General features: G+C 41.4%; 1 protein-coding gene across 5 annotated transcripts in view; it reads left to right on the forward strand.

Moving 5' to 3' along the window:
- LOC136449108 (netrin receptor UNC5C-like) overlaps positions 1 to 19,726 on the forward strand; it is a 117,957-nt gene that overhangs the window by 58,613 nt on the left and 39,618 nt on the right. For 4 of the 5 annotated variants that reach the window (XM_066448925.1, XM_066448923.1, XM_066448927.1 and 1 more), the window contains exons 2-3: positions 17,937 to 18,020; positions 18,903 to 19,238. In XM_066448925.1, coding sequence (XP_066305022.1) covers positions 17,937 to 18,020; positions 18,903 to 19,238 — 420 coding nt within the window. The remainder of the gene's footprint in view (positions 1 to 17,936; positions 18,021 to 18,902; positions 19,239 to 19,726) is intronic. The other variant, XM_066448926.1, reaches the window with a different exon arrangement.

Here is a 19,726-nt window from a genome sequence, read left to right on the forward strand (position 1 = left end):
GTAAAAGAAACGTGACTTTTCTGGATTCAGAAGCTTAAGATGATTCAAGACACTGAAGTTTCACGTCTGGAGGTTTAACGTATTAGCCTTGGATGGACCATTATGGCGAAGACAAATGCTTACATTAGCCATAGGATTAATCCCTGACCGCAGCCACCCATACGTTTTTCTCCATATCTGAAACATCTATACATACATGAATTAGGTGGACATTCTGTCAAGCATCAACATCCATCCCAATCTTTGTTCTCTACTTACAGGATGCGATATTTGTTCAGTCATAAAGTATACAGCCTCATCTCTATTCTACTCATGGTAGTCAAGACGTTTATATCTAACATTGTACACGGACATTCGTCTACGGAAGAAACGTGACTTCTTGTAGGTTTGGTGGCTCAAAGACGCTTCCAGAGATGGAGAAACCGTATTGAGTCGGCTAATGTCTAAGACCTCGATAGTCCATTACGGCCAAGACAAATGTTGGAGTAGGCAACAGAATGATTGGAAGGCAGGCAGGTTATGTGGCATCACCTGGGAGGAGGGTGATGCCGGCTTGAGCTGGATGAATGTGGCTGTTAGGACAGGGGGCAGGCCTAATGCCGTGTACGCACATCTGTTCTTGTGATGTACTGACTCAGCGTTTCTTGTGGTGTGTGTGTGAGCGTGTGTGTTAGTGTGTCTGTGTGTGTGTGTGTGCCATGGGGGGGGGGGGGGGTACACGGTTACACATAATTTTTACTGTTACCTGTTATATTTTTGGCTTTGCAGGGCTCTCAATGCCACCTGTATATGCAAGTTAGTGCAGGTGAATGTAGAGCTGTGCAGGTATTTCTGATCACTACATGTACTTTTACCTAACATTTGGCTCTTCTTGTCTTTATAGCCAGTCGATAGTGGTCTCACAGACTTATCAGTTACTCTTGTAAACATGTAAACATCGGCACTGTAAGTGACTAGACAGTCTCCAGTGGTTAAAAAGTGCCTTTCCCAATGGCACAACATCAGGGCATGTTAGGGGATCTAACACAGGACCCTTGATTCTGGGCCCAGGACTCTCACCATTTCAATGGAGAGGTCTCCACCCCCGGTACGTGTAATATCGACGAAACAAATGAGCGATCGGCCGCCACGAGAAGCTCAGGCTCAATCAATACCTGATTGCTCTTCTCCTTCTTAGGAAGAAACCATTTTCCCCAAGGGGGAACGGTACCTTATGGCCACACCAATTTATGTCCTTGGTTCTATGTACCATTTATCAACTTTTCCCTTAGACTGTCTTTATGTTGGTCTCCCAGTTTAGCACTATTTTCTTCAATCTAAAAACCAACAAATTGACTTGGTGTGGGCTTAAATACGAACCTTTGCCCCCCAGAGGGGCAGGCACCTCTGCGTTTGGATCTGCGATGGTGCTGAGATAGTGCCAGGTCGTAGAGACAGACATATTGGATTTTGGCGGGAAGAATCGATAGATACTACCTCCTTGGAGGAATAAGTCAGAGGAGAAGGAATCATGGGAGTTAATACAGGTGTAGCTCGACAGGTAGTGTTCCAAATAGCTTCTTGATTTACTAGATTTTGTCTGAAACAACTTTATAGTTACAGGTTTTCTTTTGCACAAATTTGGAGAAAATCAAGAAACTTTGATTGTGATTTGACAGAATATGTGGTCATTGTCATGAAGTGTTGAAACGGGAGGGCATACATACATGTAAGGAATCCTGGTGAAAATCATTCTAAATTTCCTGATACTTTTGCCAGAGATCCATTAAATCCAGACTGAATCCTTCCACTGGTGAAATTGATCCGCCATATCAATTACATCAATTTGACAGCTGTCAGTCACAGGTGAAGACTGCTACCATAGGGAACCTGAGCTAGTGGAAGGGAAAGCCCTTGTTGCCGGATCTCGGGAGGGACGGAGCCAACAGTGAAGGGCATTTGAAGGACATCCCGTCAGATATCGTTGATGAAGATCCAGTTGGGATCTCGTAGACAAAGTCGCTAATTGCGTGTACTCCTGACTGGGGTGGAAATCACCGATAATGAGAGAGAAAAGCGGCCCAGGAGAGCACGCTTTTAGGTGATTTCTCTGAAGGGTGTGTCCCTGCAGAGGTCTCTGAGCATTATGGTTGGCTTTTTATCTGTTTAAGGAGGTCCAATCTCTGTTATTGATCTTGGTCCTTTGTTTGTGCCTGCAAAATTTCTAATCAATGTCGTCAAGCCTCAGCAAGCTGCCGTGTTTTGGGCAGTTTTTTTGTTGTTGTCACATCAATTTTAAGAAAAATCCTCCCGGAAATCAAATCAGAATCTTTTCCCTGCCGTGAAACTACCAATTTTTGTGTACCAATCATTGTTTGCCATGAGCAGCGAAATTTGGTCAAATGATGAAATGGCAGACACTGCTTTTTTTACCATCTCAGTTTTGTTTAACAGAGAAATTCTCCTGGAAACAGACCTTAAATCTTTTTCCTGTCGTGATACCCCAATTTTTCTGAAAGAACAGTAGACAAGGTGAATAACAGAATGGCCAGAGTCTTTGTTACAAGAAGCAAAACTCAGTCAAATGATGTTCTCCATTTTGCCAATAGCTACCGACATACCAAATATCATAGAGATCTATCTACAACTTCTTCAGTAGTGCTGTTCAGAAACAAACACACAGCCCTGAAAACATAACCTTGGCGAAGGTAATGACAGACACTGGTAGAGCCTTAAGCTACGGTTTACTGTAATTCACTTTATCTTCACGGTAGCAAAATTTCCTGGTGTAAGGAAAATTGACATTTTCACTGAACTTTAACTTCACGGTGATGGCAAGTGATTTACAGAACAGATGTGAGAAGGAATCATAAATATTTTACAACAGTTTTTTCATGGTGATGATAAGTTCACGGTACAGAGGTGACCGTGAAAACAGTGAACATAAAGTTACAGTGAAAGAAACAAGAATTGCAGTATTACATTTGCTCTGCTTCATGCAAGAGTAAAGCTTGTGCCGTGGAGATTGGAAGTCTAGATTTACTGGCGACTTCGCATCAACCTGTGACAAATGCCGTGTTGGGTAAACAACTTTCCGGTAACATACCACGCTTTGTAGGGCGTGCCTGGTGTTTGTTTTTCCGAGAAGCGCTCTGGCAGTCTTGATATTTGTGTTTCCTTGTTTTAGTTATTTTAGATCGGAAGACAATTTCCTTCAATTTCATTAAGATGCCCAAGAAGTCCAGTCAGGAGACTGATAATTTCTTGTCTATGTGGACAGGTGGTCACTAAAGACAGGATTGTAATGTATGTGTCAATGGGAAAAATTATCTAATGGACCAACAAAAGGTTAAAATGGCCAGGTGGTCCTTATGCAGAGGTGGTCACTTGCACAGGTTGGACTGTATTTTATACAAAAACATTACCAAAGGTACTGCATTGAGTATTATTCTAATGCATTTCTATAGTAGCCCCCTTGCAGTGTTGAACTTTCTGCATTTACCAAGTCCTTATTTACTTGTTTTTGTTCTTTTAGACCAGAAGGCAATCAAGGTATATTTTTCTAAAAAGTGTATTCTACACTCAAACCGGTGCAATGGCCTAGTTGATAGAGTGTTTGTCTTGCGTGAGTGTAGGTCGTGAGTTCGAACCCCGGCCGGGTCATACCAAAGACTCTGAAACTGGTACATACTGCTTTCTCTGCTTAGCACTCAGCATTTGGGAAAGAGTATCAGTATGGCAGTTAAACACACATCACTACCAGTGGACTAGCCCCCTGCTGTAATGACTTGCACAAAGTTGTGTGGCCCAAGGGCTTTGGAACCGGAGATGGGCGCCGCCTTATGCACCTTTCGGTGCGGGAAGGACTTTAACTTTAACACTCAAACATACCAGACGTGCTTTATTGATTATCATTCTTGCATACCATGAAAAATAATCGAAGTTGATGAAAAATTTACGGGACAGTCGAAACTTGCCAAAAGGTCATGGACATCTTTTGCTGGTGTCAAAAACTCCCGGAACATGTTGTTTTGATTTATGCTCAACTCGGAAATTTGGAAGCGTTTGTCGATACTATTGAAGGGATTTGGTCCCAGTACCTGTGTAGAACATGCCGTTGCTGTTGCCATAGCTTGGGGGGCAATATGTTATACATGTCAGGCCGCATAAGCCTGATTATATGGATGGGGCATTGATTTTGGCTTGTTTCCTGAAAACAAAAAGAAGTGTTGCTATTTGAAACAGTAATCCCCAGCAATGTTTGTAACCCACACATCATGCAGTAGCAGAGGGCTATACGACACATATTACAGGGGTGGAAATACATTCAAATTCATAAGGTATAAGGTATTCATAACTGTATGTTGATAGAGTTATTAGGGCTCAGATAACTGTGTTTCTCTGTTATATTCTATCTGACCCTTACCTCTTCCCTCATGACCTCAATGAAAAGTGGACTGCAGGCTGATTTGAGCTTATGAATAAGGAAATGTTGAAACAAACAAACAGACAAACAAGTGACCACCTCTACATAAGGACCACCTGCTCGATATGACCACTTTTTGTGGTCCTTTAGATATTTTAAGTGGGTATTTCAAGACTTATATCAGCATGTTCAAAGTTGTCTTGCTACTTTATTCCATATAGCTCTAGATACATTCTGCACAGTAGCAACACCTACATGTACAGGCATAAGTCAGCACTTCCAAATCTGCAACTTGGTCTCTTCTTTTAAAGCTCCTGGTGACATTTAAAGACATTAAGAATTCTTCCGCACATCCGCAGCTCCAATGAAGCATAGAGAGACATCCAGGTCTCCATGTATGTGGGGAATCCTAGCCCAGGGGGGAGACATGCCAGGCAAGATCCTCCCCCTCCCAACGCTACTCATCTCCATATTGATCAAATAAAGCAACCTCTAATCTCACGCCTGCTATACACGCAGGAATCCTGCTAATTTCCTTCAGCCCAGCACCGATCTGGGGTATCATTGATGTGCAAATATAGCCTGTAATTTCTCTTCCCCTGTCTCTAGTGAAAGCAGCTCACATTGTATTGCCGGGGCTCAAAATACCTTCTTTTTTTTACTATTGCCATTAAAGAGGATTATGTTTTTGGTAGCGTTTGGATGTATGGTTGTATTTGGATTAGCAGCATAGCCCAAGAAGCCATGGATCGCTTGTCATGAAATTTGGCTTGTGGGTAGGTCATATCCAATTGAAAACTCCAAGGTCTTTGGGGCCCCTAGCGACCTTCCTTGGTACTGCAGCAGAACTTATCTCGTTCTACAAACAGCCAAATCTGCCCCAAAAGGTAGACACCAGAAATACCTGCACAGTTCCAATTCTACCTGCACTAACCTGCCTACAGGTAGACATCAGAAATACCTGCACAGCTCCGATTCTACCTGCACTAACCTGCCTACAGGTAGACATCAGAAATACCTGCACAGCTCCGATTCTACCTGCACTAACCTGCCTACAGGTAGACATCAGAAATACCTGCACAGCCCCAATTCTACCTGCACTAACCTGCCTACAGGTAGACATCAGAAATACCTGCACAGCCCCAATTCTACCTGCACTAACCTGCATACAGGTAGACATCAGAAATACCTGCACAGTTCCAATTCTACCTGCACTAACCTGCCTACAGGTAGACATCAGAAATACCTGCACAGCTCCGATTCTACCTGCACTAACCTGCCTACAGGTAGACATCAGAAATACCTGCACAGCTCCGATTCTACCTGCACTAACCTGCCTACAGGTAGACATCAGAAATACCTGCACAGCTCCAATTTTACCTGCACTAACCTGTATATGCAGGTGTTATTTCGAACCCAATGTTCAGCATCTCATTTCTCATATTCCCCCCTTAAAATGTGTTCATGTGAAACAAAGTACTACTGGTGTGTTACTGGCCTAGATGAGTAGCCTTGTAGCACTGAAAAGGTCATCCTGGCTACCTTAATCATGTAATTGAAAACCCCATTAAAGTATGCGTCCCCACTCCAACAAGAGCCCCTAACACCTGTATGGCATACTAAATAAAATAAGGACACACTGGATAATTCAGGGCAGTTACCAAATAGGGGGCAACATTTTTATCGTATATGAAATTCTATAAACTGAACCATATTCTATGTAAAATTTTGAGTCTAACCATGTTATGACTTTAATTTGAATAAAAAAGCAAAAAACTTTTTCTCCTTTCGCTATGTATCCAATTATGAATGTACCGGTGAGTTTTTGTCCAACCTTATAATTGTGAAGAAAACACATGAAATTCTCATGTAAATATTTGTATGTAGATTGATTTCCACCTTTTGAACATACCAGTAAATATTATGATGATACTATCTTTCTGCATCTCATTTTTTCTGTATCAAGCTGAAAGCAAAGATTTTCTCTAGATTGTTGATGAATGAGATTTTTTATGATTTCGCCAAATCATAGCTGCAACTGAGTTGCTCTTTGATTTTTTTTTAAAACTAGAAGTGGAGTCATAACCTAGAAGACCTTGATCACCGATAGACCTGCCAAGATGTAAATCAAAAATATTGAGTGTCGAGCAATAGAGGCTCCCCCTTGCCCCTGCCCTGGTGTGAATAGTTTATGGTGATGCCGGTTACTTCATCCATGTAGACTCCACCGAAGGGTAGACCCTCTGCAAACGGCTTCAACCCGGATGCCAGAGCTAGAGTTATGAAGTTTGTATGCATGCCTGCATTTTTGCCATGTTAAAATATTCCGACAGGCAAGACCGGTTATGATCGCTGTATCATGGAAATTATTTAAGATTGGCAAAGTGAAGAACGGAATTGGGCTGAAAAGTCTGTAAAACGATACAAAAGCTGGGAAGCCACACAACCTTTATCTCTTACCCGCTGTTGAAAAAAACTCTTACCACAAATGTCAACATGAAAAGCATATTTCTGTAACTGCAATATCATAAAGATTTTTCCTACAATATTTTAAAAATTGCTTGCAAGGACCAGTAGATGACACCTTCTATCGTCCAGAGTCAGAAAGAACTGGCAACACTTGCCAATAGAAAACCCAAGCCGCTGATCTAGTAATAGTTCTTCATTTCTACGGTCCCCAGTCCTGTAGGCAGTGTGAGAAATGTGAGGGTGTTAGTTTAACAGCCACTGCAGCTGCGGCCAGACTTTAAACCTGACCTGCTGCTACACTAAACAGCAGTAAACCCGGTCACTTCGGGGCCTGTGAAATTTGTACTACTCGACTCGACGGGGTCGTGAAACATTGAACAGCTCTTGTTGATGAAATTGCTACACTTGAGGGTAAGCTTGACCGTTAACGATGTAACAAAACTTCGCTACATTTCACTGATGAGTGGGGAAACAGCTGTGCTTGTAAAGTTGAAGCCGTAACGTTCGTGTACAATTCACTGCCCCAGTAGTAAAAAGTTTTTTTGGCTCAAGTTCCCCAGGTCATTTGTAATCTACCTTTGCAACCATGTGTGTGATTTGATTTGAATGTTCACTGTGTTGAAAGACATAATGCACAATATCCCTGTACTTGCGGTGGCGTAGCTCATTTGCCAAACATGCATTGGTTAATACAGTATACATATATGTCAGGGGAAAGTTAGAATGATACTAGAGTTTTACGTTTACCCCTACTCTTTTTGATAAGTATTGGGTCCAGAGGTTTGATGCTTGAGGCTAATGCCTAAGCTCCCTCATTCACCTTGCAAGCTAAAGCCTGCTACTGGAAAATTTCAATAGACACATCTCAGCACATTTCAAAGCTTTAATAAAGCATTAAGAATTCTCCTTTTTTGAAAAATTGTTCAGAAAATTTTCGATGAAAATCCATGATGTGCATCAGAGCATTTTACCTCCTAATGTGTTGAAATTCTGATGCTTTTCAGGATGGGTAAACTGAGCACCAGATTAAATATTAAATGTGCCATTATGTATTTTGCCATCAAAAGCTCATCCCGTAGCTGGCGTGCTTAGAAAATAATCACTCGTTCCAGCTCACATGTAGCAGACCAGAATGGGAAATGTACCACGGGCAAAGTCAAGTCAGCATGATGATCTTCATCATTCGCACTGAAATAGTTTAAAATCAAATCAAACGAAATATCCTCACTATCTGCATTTGCTTTCTCATATTAGGATAATGATGAACTTATCTGAAGGATGATTATGTTACATGCTGTAAATTCAGTAAATTGACACATTGTATTTTAATATCCCAAACTTAAAACTACTAGTATCTTTGTCTAGTTGTGTTAAGGTGCTTGATGAATAGTTATTGTGATATTGTTTAAAAATTTAGTTTATTCTGATATTTCAGATTCTGGCCATAAGCTTTCTTGGACCTTGGTGTCTTGGTTGTGTCAAGGTTTAGGTACTCGATGAATATTGATTGTGATATTGTTTAAAAATTAAGTTAATTCTGATATTTCAGATTCTGGCCATTAGCTTTCTTGGACCTTGGTTGTGTTAAGGTTTAGGTACTCGATGAATATAGATTGCATTTCCCTCAGTCGCCTTTTCTGGCCTCGAAATCTTCTCAGCCATGAAAGTGATCCGGTGCTCCCTTCAAGTAAATTGGGGTCTTAGAAGCTTTCGAAGGAACGGGAAATGGAACAACGTCTTCCGCTAATAAGCAGGTGTAAGGCGTGATTGAGGGAAGGATTTGCTCACGACCGGAATTGCGTGACGTGAAGTATCGTAGCGAGCAAGCGAGGTGAAATTGGGGGCAACAAATGATGCTTTAGTAGACTCGGAACACACAAAGCGTCGCCTTTGAAGCGTGCTCCCTCCTCGAATCTGTTCCTTCGCAGCTGCTTTTAAACGACCGGCAGATTTATGATATCTCTTGCCAGATGTTTGTTGATGGAGGGTGATGTGTGTCTGCTCGTGGACGCATTCTCATGCATGAACGCGATGTTTGGTGCTGCTAAATTGGACGTAACTCACACACAAAAGCGTGCCGTCATATTTCTGGTGAATTATATCAGCCATGTATAAGTCGTAAGTTTGGCAGACGCGTTGCACTAAGGGGTAAAAGATCAAGATAGGTATGTGAGCGATCGCGCTAATTGTTGAAAGACCCCTTATCTTCATGAGGTGATTATGGAAATACTGTGTGGTTAGAAGACGTCTTAAGTTAAGTAAGATGGAGTAGGGTATTACTTAAAGGAGATATTGGATAATTCTGGGGATGATGATAGGAAGATGGTAGGATATAGGAAGGCTTCAAGATGCTTTCCTACAGAGGGTCTTAGTCTTCAGATATAAAGAGTTGCCAAAATAACCGTTTGCCAAATCAACCTACCGGTAGACTCTTTTCTTGGAGAAAGTCGTTCATGTAGAATTAGATAAAGGAGACTATAGATTACTTAGTTTTTCCATGAATTCTTAGTCTCACGTGAATTAAATGAACGTACAATTGTGTTATAAAGACTTTCCATCTTTTAATTGAGGCAGGCATGTTTGGTATTCTCTTGAAGATAAAGCATGCATTATAGTAGTGATTCGACATATGGCCAAGTCAACCACATTAGGTGACACATTTAATGCAATATAGTTCACACTACCATAATTTCCTCCATTTACGAGTACTTCTAAAATGATTTTAGGAAAAATGCCCATTTGTGCAAGTATGGAGTCATCACCGCGCACATACATTCCGTTTTCAAGTACCCAACCAATCGTCATAAACCTAATACAAACACGCGTTTTGCTTGAGCGCAATTTTGAAAAGGAAACATTTTGACGCCGGTCATTTGGTACGAACATTAGCATTGAGGTAATGGGCACTTGAGTGTAGAATCCTGCGTGTGTGTGTGTCGAGTTAATAACTCTGGGTAAACTTTTGCCTCGCTTTGTCAATTTCTGAATAGGAATGCAAACATGGCGGTTTTGATGAAGCGTGTAATGTGTGGTGGCAATAAATAACGCTGACCCGGGTGCTCAGAAATTCAGGGCGAGTTTTCTAGCTTCTCAGCTCCATCTAACATCATATAAAGATGTAATAAAACGAGCGTGTTTGTAAAAAAAAAAGGTAATATTGTGCTTGAGAACAACTGTAATGTTGTGTGCCCTACAATTGCCCCGACACCTCTACACATCATGGGAAGATATTGCTCGTATTCATTGCCCCTTCGGGACCTCCGGGGCATCCCTGTCGCGGCGAATCCTGCAAACACGGGGCTGTCGTTTTATAAAAGTCACGTCGGGAGGGCGGGGTTGTCAAGTGGAACGTAATTCAGGCGCCCTAATGTGGCGTGAAGGGCTGCGATTTAAATTCTTCCACACTGCCGGGCCAGGCGGCCGAGGACAAGCAATAAACTGTGTGTCAAAACTTCCGTAACGTGCAAAATAACTTTGCAGTGACTTTCATAGCAGTTGCGCTGTGTAAGGAATTGGATCACGATCGTTTGTAGAGCACGGGGCTGTCTCCAGGACCCGTCCCTGCATCCTGGGATGGAAATTCTCTTGCTGGGGCAGACAAAAATGTCATCCAAAAAATCTGAACTTCCTGACTTAAAACTGATGAAAATGTATTTTCGTAAGCTCAATACAATTATAGATTTAACAACGAAGATTAACAACATGGGCTGCACGAAAGGGACAGGAAAAAATTTCAAGCTAGAAACAGCCCTGCAATCACAGCGCCATCTTTGTTCAACATTCTGAGCAAAACTACATGTTTTAAAGTTTCAAGAAAATGGATCCTTATGGGATGATTTATAATCTGCTATCTTGTTATTTATTCAAGTAATTGTGAGCATTAATTACACGGTGAGTTTGCGTAAATGCTGGACGTGAAATATAGGGGCTTAGGAAAGGTGCGGGTCTCTATTCCCATCAGGCTTGGTACCCGCACCTGGCAGGCTGATCCGTCAGTAATTTATCCGGCCCCGGAGACCGCGGTGGCCCTTTGCTGTGGAAGGGGAGGGTGGTCGTGACATGCAGATGTCACGAACTCCGGGACAGAGAGCAGTCCCAGGGTGTTAAGTGCTGGGAACTCTGGGACAGAGAGCAGTCCCACTGCAGGTTTTCGTATCTGTCAAATCTGTCGTATATGATTACAGTACATTAAAGGATTAAAAAAGAAGTCAAACCCAAAAAGCGTATATTGTATTCCCTAGTAGTTTTTAGAATAGCCATGTGTTCTACTAGTCAACATTGTTAACTCGCACTATCTGTACAGTATACCCTTGCTATGTATTGTTTCATGTTGCAATTAGCCCTCGGGCAAGAACTTGTAAATAAAATTATTATTATTAAACTTGAGCTTCCTTAGAACCTTGATCATACAAAAATGGAACTGCTTGAAGAAATGATTTATACAGCTTTCCTAACACTGAAATATTCCTCTGCATATCCGGATACACATATACACATGATACAAATATAATCCTCCTCATGGAGTCTTTAAAGGCAGCCGTTACAATATGGAGACCATCTTGATTTCTATTTGCAACTGACAAGACGTTGGCCAAACATTTCTGTAAGCTTCCCGCAAAGTTGCACCACCTTCTCGAGTTGACATATGGTATTTATTTAGCAAATGAGTGCAGAAATGCATCATCATCAATCCTCCGACTGCCCCAAATTTCCAAATTGGAATTAGAGTAGAAAATTGGGAGTCTGATGCGCGGCTCTGGGGTGGAATCCGCCATCTTGCTTGTAATGGTTGCCGTGAGTGTGATCGACGCCCCCACAGGGACCATAGTCGGTAATGGCTTTATTAGGAGGGAGAGATCTCTAGTTTGGTACATTACCTGAAATTAGCATGCCTCCTGTTTGTGTGCGGATATGTTCCTACTACCACCTGTCATTCCTATAATCCAAGCGCTGGTCGTTTGTGGTTTTGTGAAAGTTTTCTTCCTTTACTGCAGTTGAGGTTAAGTTTTTACTACAGTTTGTTAGTCGGTCCGTGGACGGAATAACTTTAGAAGTAATGAGTGTGTATGATGATTTTTTTGTATATCGGTATGCCTTGCCCCCGGGAAGGGGTGATTAAATTTTTATGAAGTGAAACAGATGAATATACATCCATTCTCTGTCGCTATGCTCGAGTTTAATGTCTTGTTTTGACACACAGAAGAACGTAGTCAAATTGACGTCTGAATTTCAATATCAGATAAAGACTTATTGTCTGTTTGACTATACAAAGTTAAACCTATCTGCCAGTGATACATGTATTCCTGGAATAAAATAAAACGCTACTGTCAGAAGCAACCTTGCCAGAAATGTCTGCGTGAACGAAGCTTGACGCACGCGCTGGCATTACAACCTCAACGTGATGTAGCAGCCAGTGTGGAGAGATAGATCTTTGGGCCTCTTGAGCCTTTCTATATGTAAAATTGAAGCCATGTTGTACCGCAAAGTCAAGGCAAGGATCTTGGAGTTCATGCATCTTCTTTTGAAGCGAGACCAGGGTCAGTGCGAGTGATGCGGAATCCTTGTCTTGGAGACTTAGGTTATGTTTAAGACGGAAAGTAATCTTGAAGACTGATGTGCCGTGCCTCACCTTGGAGTCACACCTTAGCTTTGTAATATCCATGAAGACGTTAGAAGTGATGTCTGGGGTTTGGCTTGAATCTCAAGAAAGTAGAGGTGTTTGTGTTAATAATGTAACACCTTGGATGCCTTTTCATCGCAAATTGAGAAAGTCAGTTTTCTATCAAATCAAAGTGGAACGTGTTATTTGTATTGGCTTTAATTTAAGATCTTGTTGCATGAATTTTAGAGGTGACCTTTCTTGTGGAGCACTTTTGAAGGTCAACATGGCCCGCCATGACAATGGAATGGCACTTGGACTGTGATGCATGGCATCATGGGACATGTTGTAAAGACAGATGGATGCACTGGGACCCGACCTTTGACATATCGTAGGGACCCATCTTTGTTTTGTTCTATTACCTCATTGCAAAATCTCTGTTGACGTTTAACAAACATTTATTCATCCAAACGGCCAGAAACATGTTCAACTGTAGGTGTGACGTATCTTTTTAACATCGTGGTTCATACGAGGCTGTTTGTACACATAGGTGTTGTTTTATGACTCATTCCATTCGTCTTCTATTGCCTCAACCTTTAGAGTAGAGTAGAGTAGAGTTTTTTTGGTGTCCACCTGCTGTGCTTTGCCACACTACTGGCAACATTTGGGAGTATCAGGTTTCAGTCTGCTTGAGGTCTCAGTTTGCTACATTCTAGCTCACTGCTACATCGGTTCACCAGATTTCCCTATAAGAATGTTGAAAAGAGTAGCATAAAAAGAAATCTGTAAGACGTTTCATTTTGGGTTCTGAGAGAAATACAAAAGTATTTTTGTCATGGGCCCTTTTGTCATGGTCCCTCTGCATCAGTTTTGATGAGTCCTTCCCATATTGATACCTTGTGCCAAGCAAGGTCAGTAGTAATACAAAATCTCCATTGCTGAGTTTGATACATGTGTGACCTAGGTGCCACATTGTGATGGATACAGTCAGTGCCTTTGCTACATTGTGGCAGGCTTTCGCTACAGTGTAGCAGAAGGTGTGACAGAATGTGGCAGAGACAGATGAGGGGTGGCAGGGGACTGGTAAAACTGTCTGATGGGTAGAAAGGGAATTGTGACTCTTAGGGTGGAATGGTAGTTACATTGAAATATCGCTGGAGCTGTTTCAGGTGTACATTGACACTAAGTTGGTGAAAAAAAGAACCGGTTTACGAGAAAGGAGAAAAAAGTGTAATGAAATTTGTCCCGGTAGTGGTTAGTGCGGCGCCGCGTGGCTCGTTTGTTACACTTGGGAAGATGTGGCACCAGTTGGTGATGCGATTCGCCTCGCCACAGAATGTCCGCCACAAATGGGTTTTAGAGCCGGGAGGATACAGGAGGAACATCAGTGGCAAACGTGTCTCCATTTATTGGCTACAGTCCACAGCTGGGTGTGCAATATCGCCACAGTAGGTTGTCTGATCGGTGTCTGAGGTGTTGCGAATGTTGTACAGGTTTGTTGCAGTATGGAAAGGCTACAGTTATCATTGAAAGATGTAGCAAACTGGCTCAACTTCGCCACACCTGTTTGTCACCTGATATACCCTGTGACAGAGTGGTGCTACATTGTGGCATTAAGTAATGTAGCAGAGCATGTAGCAAAATGGACCCCATCACAGGAACAGGTGGCGATAGCAGCACCTTGCTACATCACTAAATCCAAAAGGCTACGTGCAATGGATCATATTTGACACCTGCCATTTTTAACACACTTAAGTTGTCATGTCAAAACCTAAGGAGGATTTCCCCAAAGGCGGAATACTGATATAGTGATAGAGGAAAAAAGACGTGTGTCATGATGCTCTCTACAGTATGTTATCCTTCTAATAGCTTGGTCAAACGATATTGACAAATAGTCAGGTACTTTCTAAATGGATCCAGGTATGATATTCCCTTATTGGGTCAGAAGATGTTTATCAAATAGGATTCTTTTCCAGTCATCAAAGCCCCGTCTTATAAAAAATTAAAACGTCAATTGAAGAACAACGCAACCCCTTCCCTGTGCCGGTGTGCAGTCTAGGCGGCGTCTTTTTGTTGCGGGTCACAGTAATGTCCACTAGACGCCTGTATTATTTTCATATAAATTGTGTCGTAGGCAGCTATAAAGCCACTGGCCTGTGAACCAATCCTGCCGTTACATTTTCCGGTGTCCTGCATACTCGGATGGGGGTAATATATTCATAGAGTTGGCCGTGCAACGCTGAAATATCTCTCTCGTGATCTCCTCTCTCTTAGAAAAAATGAGACCCGCCATAAAAGTATGAGTGCGGCAGTAAATGGTACGACATGAAGATTGTATCGTTGCCTCCTCGCGACATACGCTCATGCGTCCGCTACTTGTCAGCCCCAGGGAATTATGGGTAACCACTGGGGAGTCGAAGTAATTTATACCATCAGAGCAGCACATCTGTATCGAAATATGGATGTGTGACAATGTAATATGGTGGCTTTATTACAATATGATTGTTTCTAGTGGCAGTGTGACTCTTTTTTGAATTGTAACAAATTGTGATACACATTTGTATTATAGGGATAACTCACTAATGGCTTGCTTGAAGTAGCAATTTCAGTTGAGGAGCTTAAAGCTTCTATTATGTACATAGTTTCATATTCAGATATCCCCCAAAATATGTTTTATTCCATTTGCTTAGTTCAAACAGCTAAATTTATTTTAGGAAGTGTGCGGTGTATATGACATTGTCCCTATAAGTAACAAATACGGTAGTCACATTCTCTCAGCTTTTGGCAGTTACAGCATTCCATATATGTACTGTAGATATCCCCCATCCCCCTGACAATTTTCCCGCCTTCCCCCCACAAAAACCTATCCGATCTTCTATGCATGGAGCTTCTCATAATGATCACAAAGGTCAGAGAGAGTGGGCCTCATGTTTACCAATGAGGGAGAACTAATTTGACTCATTGCTGCAGTCTTATTGGCATAATCCGTGAAGTTTTAGATATGACAATATTTAGTCATTAATAGCCTGATGATGAATGATTGAAGTCATCCTAGAAACAGAATCACGGCTGTAGTCGTTGGATTATCATGATGAATCGACGGGGAATGAAACTCCGGGCTTTGCTTATCATTTTCGTAGACTTTGTGGGAATTTTAGGGATGGATTACTTTGGAAATTATCAAGGGAAGAGTGGAAGCGATTTGACTTGTAAATGTGTGGGTTGATATCCATCGGGAAATGCAGACGAATGTATATCATTTGCTGAAGACCATATGGGAGCTGGAATACATTCAAATCATGCCAGAGTAATGATATCTTGATTGTCATAATCCCCCGTCTTTTAAGCATTCGGTTTTCTCCCGCAAAGTACCCGACTCTTATCCCCCCATGAGATGCCATCTGCGAAGTTATCTCGACGTCTAAAGCTCGGTCTTTATGAGCGCAGGACTCTAAGCGTGATTATGTAGAGTAGCCGGGTAACCGATGAGGTAACGGGAAATAAGTTGACAAGAAAATCCTCCGGCATTCCGTATCAGATGGCAGGAATATGATATCAAGCTGCATCAGGGTAGTTTTCTCTAATCTCACGGGACAGAGAGAAATGCACATATGGGGATCCTTTTGTCAAACTGCTTGTTTATATGTACAGTTTGTAGCGTCGGGATTCTTGTAGGCTTTCCTGTAATTTTCTCTGTATAACAAAATTTTAGGCACGTGCCTCTTGCAGTTATAGATTGCAATAAGCTTGGATGAATATTAAATGTGAGCTTGGCTGTATGAATAAAAGATGTATATCGAGTTACCATATTTTGCTGTCATGCTATGGTATGCAGTAACTGATATGAAAATTGCTGTATATTTGAATGTTTTTATTCCCATTTGTTGAGTTAGATGCGTCATTCTGGTACAAATTGATATCATATTCATATAAGGAGGGTAATTTGATTAGTAGACTCTATACACAGCAGCAGGTAGAGAAAGTTACTGTTTCATGCTTATTTAGGTAATTGCCACAATGTTATATAATTGATGGTATTTCTTCATGAGAAGAATCACTTAATATGTCAGAAAGGTTTGTAAATGGACAAACATAACGAAGATACACTTTCGTGCTTAGACATCGATCCAGTTTTATATTGTAATTTCTTTATAAATAAGTTATAACATCTGTTATCGACGCTTGAGAGAATACATTTTCATAAGAAGATCACTTCAGATGTTTTTGTTCTTTTCAGGCCACACCAATTTAGTTCTTTGGTTGGTTCTCTAATAATGCTGAACTACAAGATCAACATGAAAACAGAGTCTGAGGGGAAAGTCTGTACGGTGATACGCACAGTTACAGCAGATACATAGACTGATAGAGCCAGATGCAAGTTTTCCACCCAGCCCTCTGTTTCCTTTTGTACCGCTTAAGCCACACCAATTTAATTTCTTGGTTAACAGATTTTTATTTTCCAAAAAAAATTTTTAGAAAAAAAAATTTTTAGAAAAAAAAAATTCAGGAAAACAGAATGCTGGGCCAGCCTCCTGTTTTCATGATCTTTTTTTTTTCTAAAATATTTTTTTTTGGAAAATAAAATCCGTTAACCAAGAAATTAAATTGGTATGGCCTTACTAAATTTTGATTTTAAAATGTCAGAGAACCAAGCAAATAAATTGGTGTTGCCTTAGCTGAACTTTGAAGTGGATTGAAAGATTTCGAGCAGACCGTTTCATGCCTAAATGTCCGTGCAGTTTTTATCATATAATCCAGAAAATAGCTTGCGACGTCTGTCGGTCGCCGCACCACCTGTGCAGGGCTGATGTGACAGAATTTGACACAAATTTGATCAATCTGCATTCTAACCCAATCAAAGCACACGCCACGGAATAACAACTTGCCAAGTGAATTATGAAAATCCAATAGAAAAATGGGATTCTATCGACCTCCCGTATAAGTTGATTATAATTGAGTGGGTCTAGGTCCGTGACCAGATGAAACACGCTCCCCAACTTATTCTACTGTACTTCTGAAAGGCAAAACTCTTCCTTGCCGACTGGAATGCTTCTCAGCATTTTGTTGCACTCTGTGTGCGACTGATTATGTTGGAATGTGTTTTGTTTTTGTTTGCAAGTTGCTTGAATGCTTTAGAGTGCTTGCTATGTATGTATGGATGCCTGTAGAGTTTTTGTTGCTACCTCTAGTTGCTGTAGAGTGTTGAAACCTCGCCTGATGTTTATGCCATGCTATAGTATAGATTTAACTTAGTCAGAACCTTCATTATCATATCACAGTTTTGCGGATAATTTTTGCACAATTCGAGAACGTCACGCCTTTCCTCAATGCACCTTACACGGTCGTGCCACGAATATGCTAGCCACCGATTTGTTCACGCCATATTTGCCCACGTTACCTTGCACTGTGACGTGTTTTAACTGTACCTCATTCTGTGCTGTCTTCCTTCCCATGCTGCATCAGAACCTGGAGATTACCCTATGCCCCTGGATGCTAGCTCGTTCCACCCGTCTATAGTACCCGACCACGATTCGGCTTTGTCTTTAGGTAAAGGGACCCACCACAGCAAACCCGCTGGGTCAAACTCCAACATTTTTGTCCTCTTCCACAGAACCACTTTTGGACTACATTTTGAACACTGTAGATTTTGTTGTCCAACCCAACTTCTCGTTCGTCATTATTTGAAGAATGTGATGCTTTCATACATTTGTAAATTTCTTCATGAGGAGAAAAGTGAAGGCTATTTTACATTCGACACGGTTGACTTAAGGAAACCAGAAATGTTCTCAAACGTATGAAAACTTTTGCTCCTTGATGTCTAAAGAAAAAGAAGTAGAAAAACTAATGCGAAAAGGGAACAGTTTAGACCATTGAAAGTCTCCGTCATATTTTGAAGATGAAAAATAGAAAAAATGAGTCATGAAAAAATCTGTTTGGATTGATAAGAATACTTGTTCCTTTAATAGTTCCAAAAGCAGTTCTGTGGATCGAGATGTGTTGCTGTGTTCTTGCAGCTACTAACAATGTCTGCATGAAGCCTCAAGTATGGTGTGGTAATGATAATCAATGCAGCTGCTTTGCTGTTCAAGGCTACGTTTGTCAGTAAGGTGTTAAAAAAGACCCACGAAGGTCTTGGAGAACTAACACGCATGTGTGAGACAGAGTGCTAACTACAGAAACAAGCAAGTGCCTGCCTGGCAGAGCGTAAAGGCAACAGAAAAAGCTGTAATTTTTTGCTTCTGGTTTATAACTCAACAGTGTGCTTTATGTAAGTTTCATGTGTGTGGGCTGCTAGTAAAAAAAAAACATGGAAAACATACCAAACAAACTACATACATTCATTTAGTGGATGAATAAGAATATGAAGTTGCTATGCCTTAAGCATCTATATTGTATTAAGTTTTCTTATTTGTTTTCTTATATGCACAGAGGGTATGGGGGGCGGCGATCTGCCGACTTTCGTGATCCACCCGACGGACGCGTACATCGTGAAGAACCGTCCCGTCACCCTGACCTGCAAGGCGACGCCCGCCATCCAGATCTACTTCAAGTGCAACAACGAGTGGGTTCGTGCAAAGTTCCACAAGCACTTCGACTCCACCGACCCCGAGACGGGCGTGAGCTACAAGCAGACCAGCATCGAGGTGACGAAGGAGGAGGTGGATCAGAGGGTTGAGGAGACGGGGGAGAACTTCTTCTGTCTCTGCGTGGCCTGGAGTTCTGAGGGCTCCTCCAGGAGCGAAGAGGCATCTGTACAGATAGCATGTAAGTGTCGATGTTCATTCATTTTGTTTGTTTCTTTGTTTGTATTGCATACCCAGACTGCCTCATGGCGTAACACACCAGGTTTGTGCTGAACAGTACAAGGTGCATGCCTTGTGGAAATAAACCAGTCTACCACTACCACTACTGAATAAAAAATGTTTAGCTGTCCTTTCCTTAGTGCTGAAACTAAGGATGTTATTGGACTGTCACCTTTCCTCCAGCTTGCGGCACAATTTCCTCCCTGAATTGTTCAAAATAATAAATGAAGTGTAATGCAGTATTGAGTATTTGAATCCTCATGTTTTTGGTGCTCAAAAATTACAAGAAACAAGAATTAAGACATAAGTTGTAAAACCAGCACTACAATACCTTCTCGGACTTTCACTTAGACTCTTGTCTCATATTACATTCTTTAGAAACAAGAAAATATCCATGAAAAATACCCTATTTGTGAACATCTTTATGATAGTACTGGAATTACAGTTTGA

Source organism: Branchiostoma lanceolatum, chromosome 14 (genome assembly GCF_035083965.1).
Source record: "Branchiostoma lanceolatum isolate klBraLanc5 chromosome 14, klBraLanc5.hap2, whole genome shotgun sequence".
Lineage (NCBI taxonomy): Eukaryota > Metazoa > Chordata > Leptocardii > Amphioxiformes > Branchiostomatidae > Branchiostoma > Branchiostoma lanceolatum.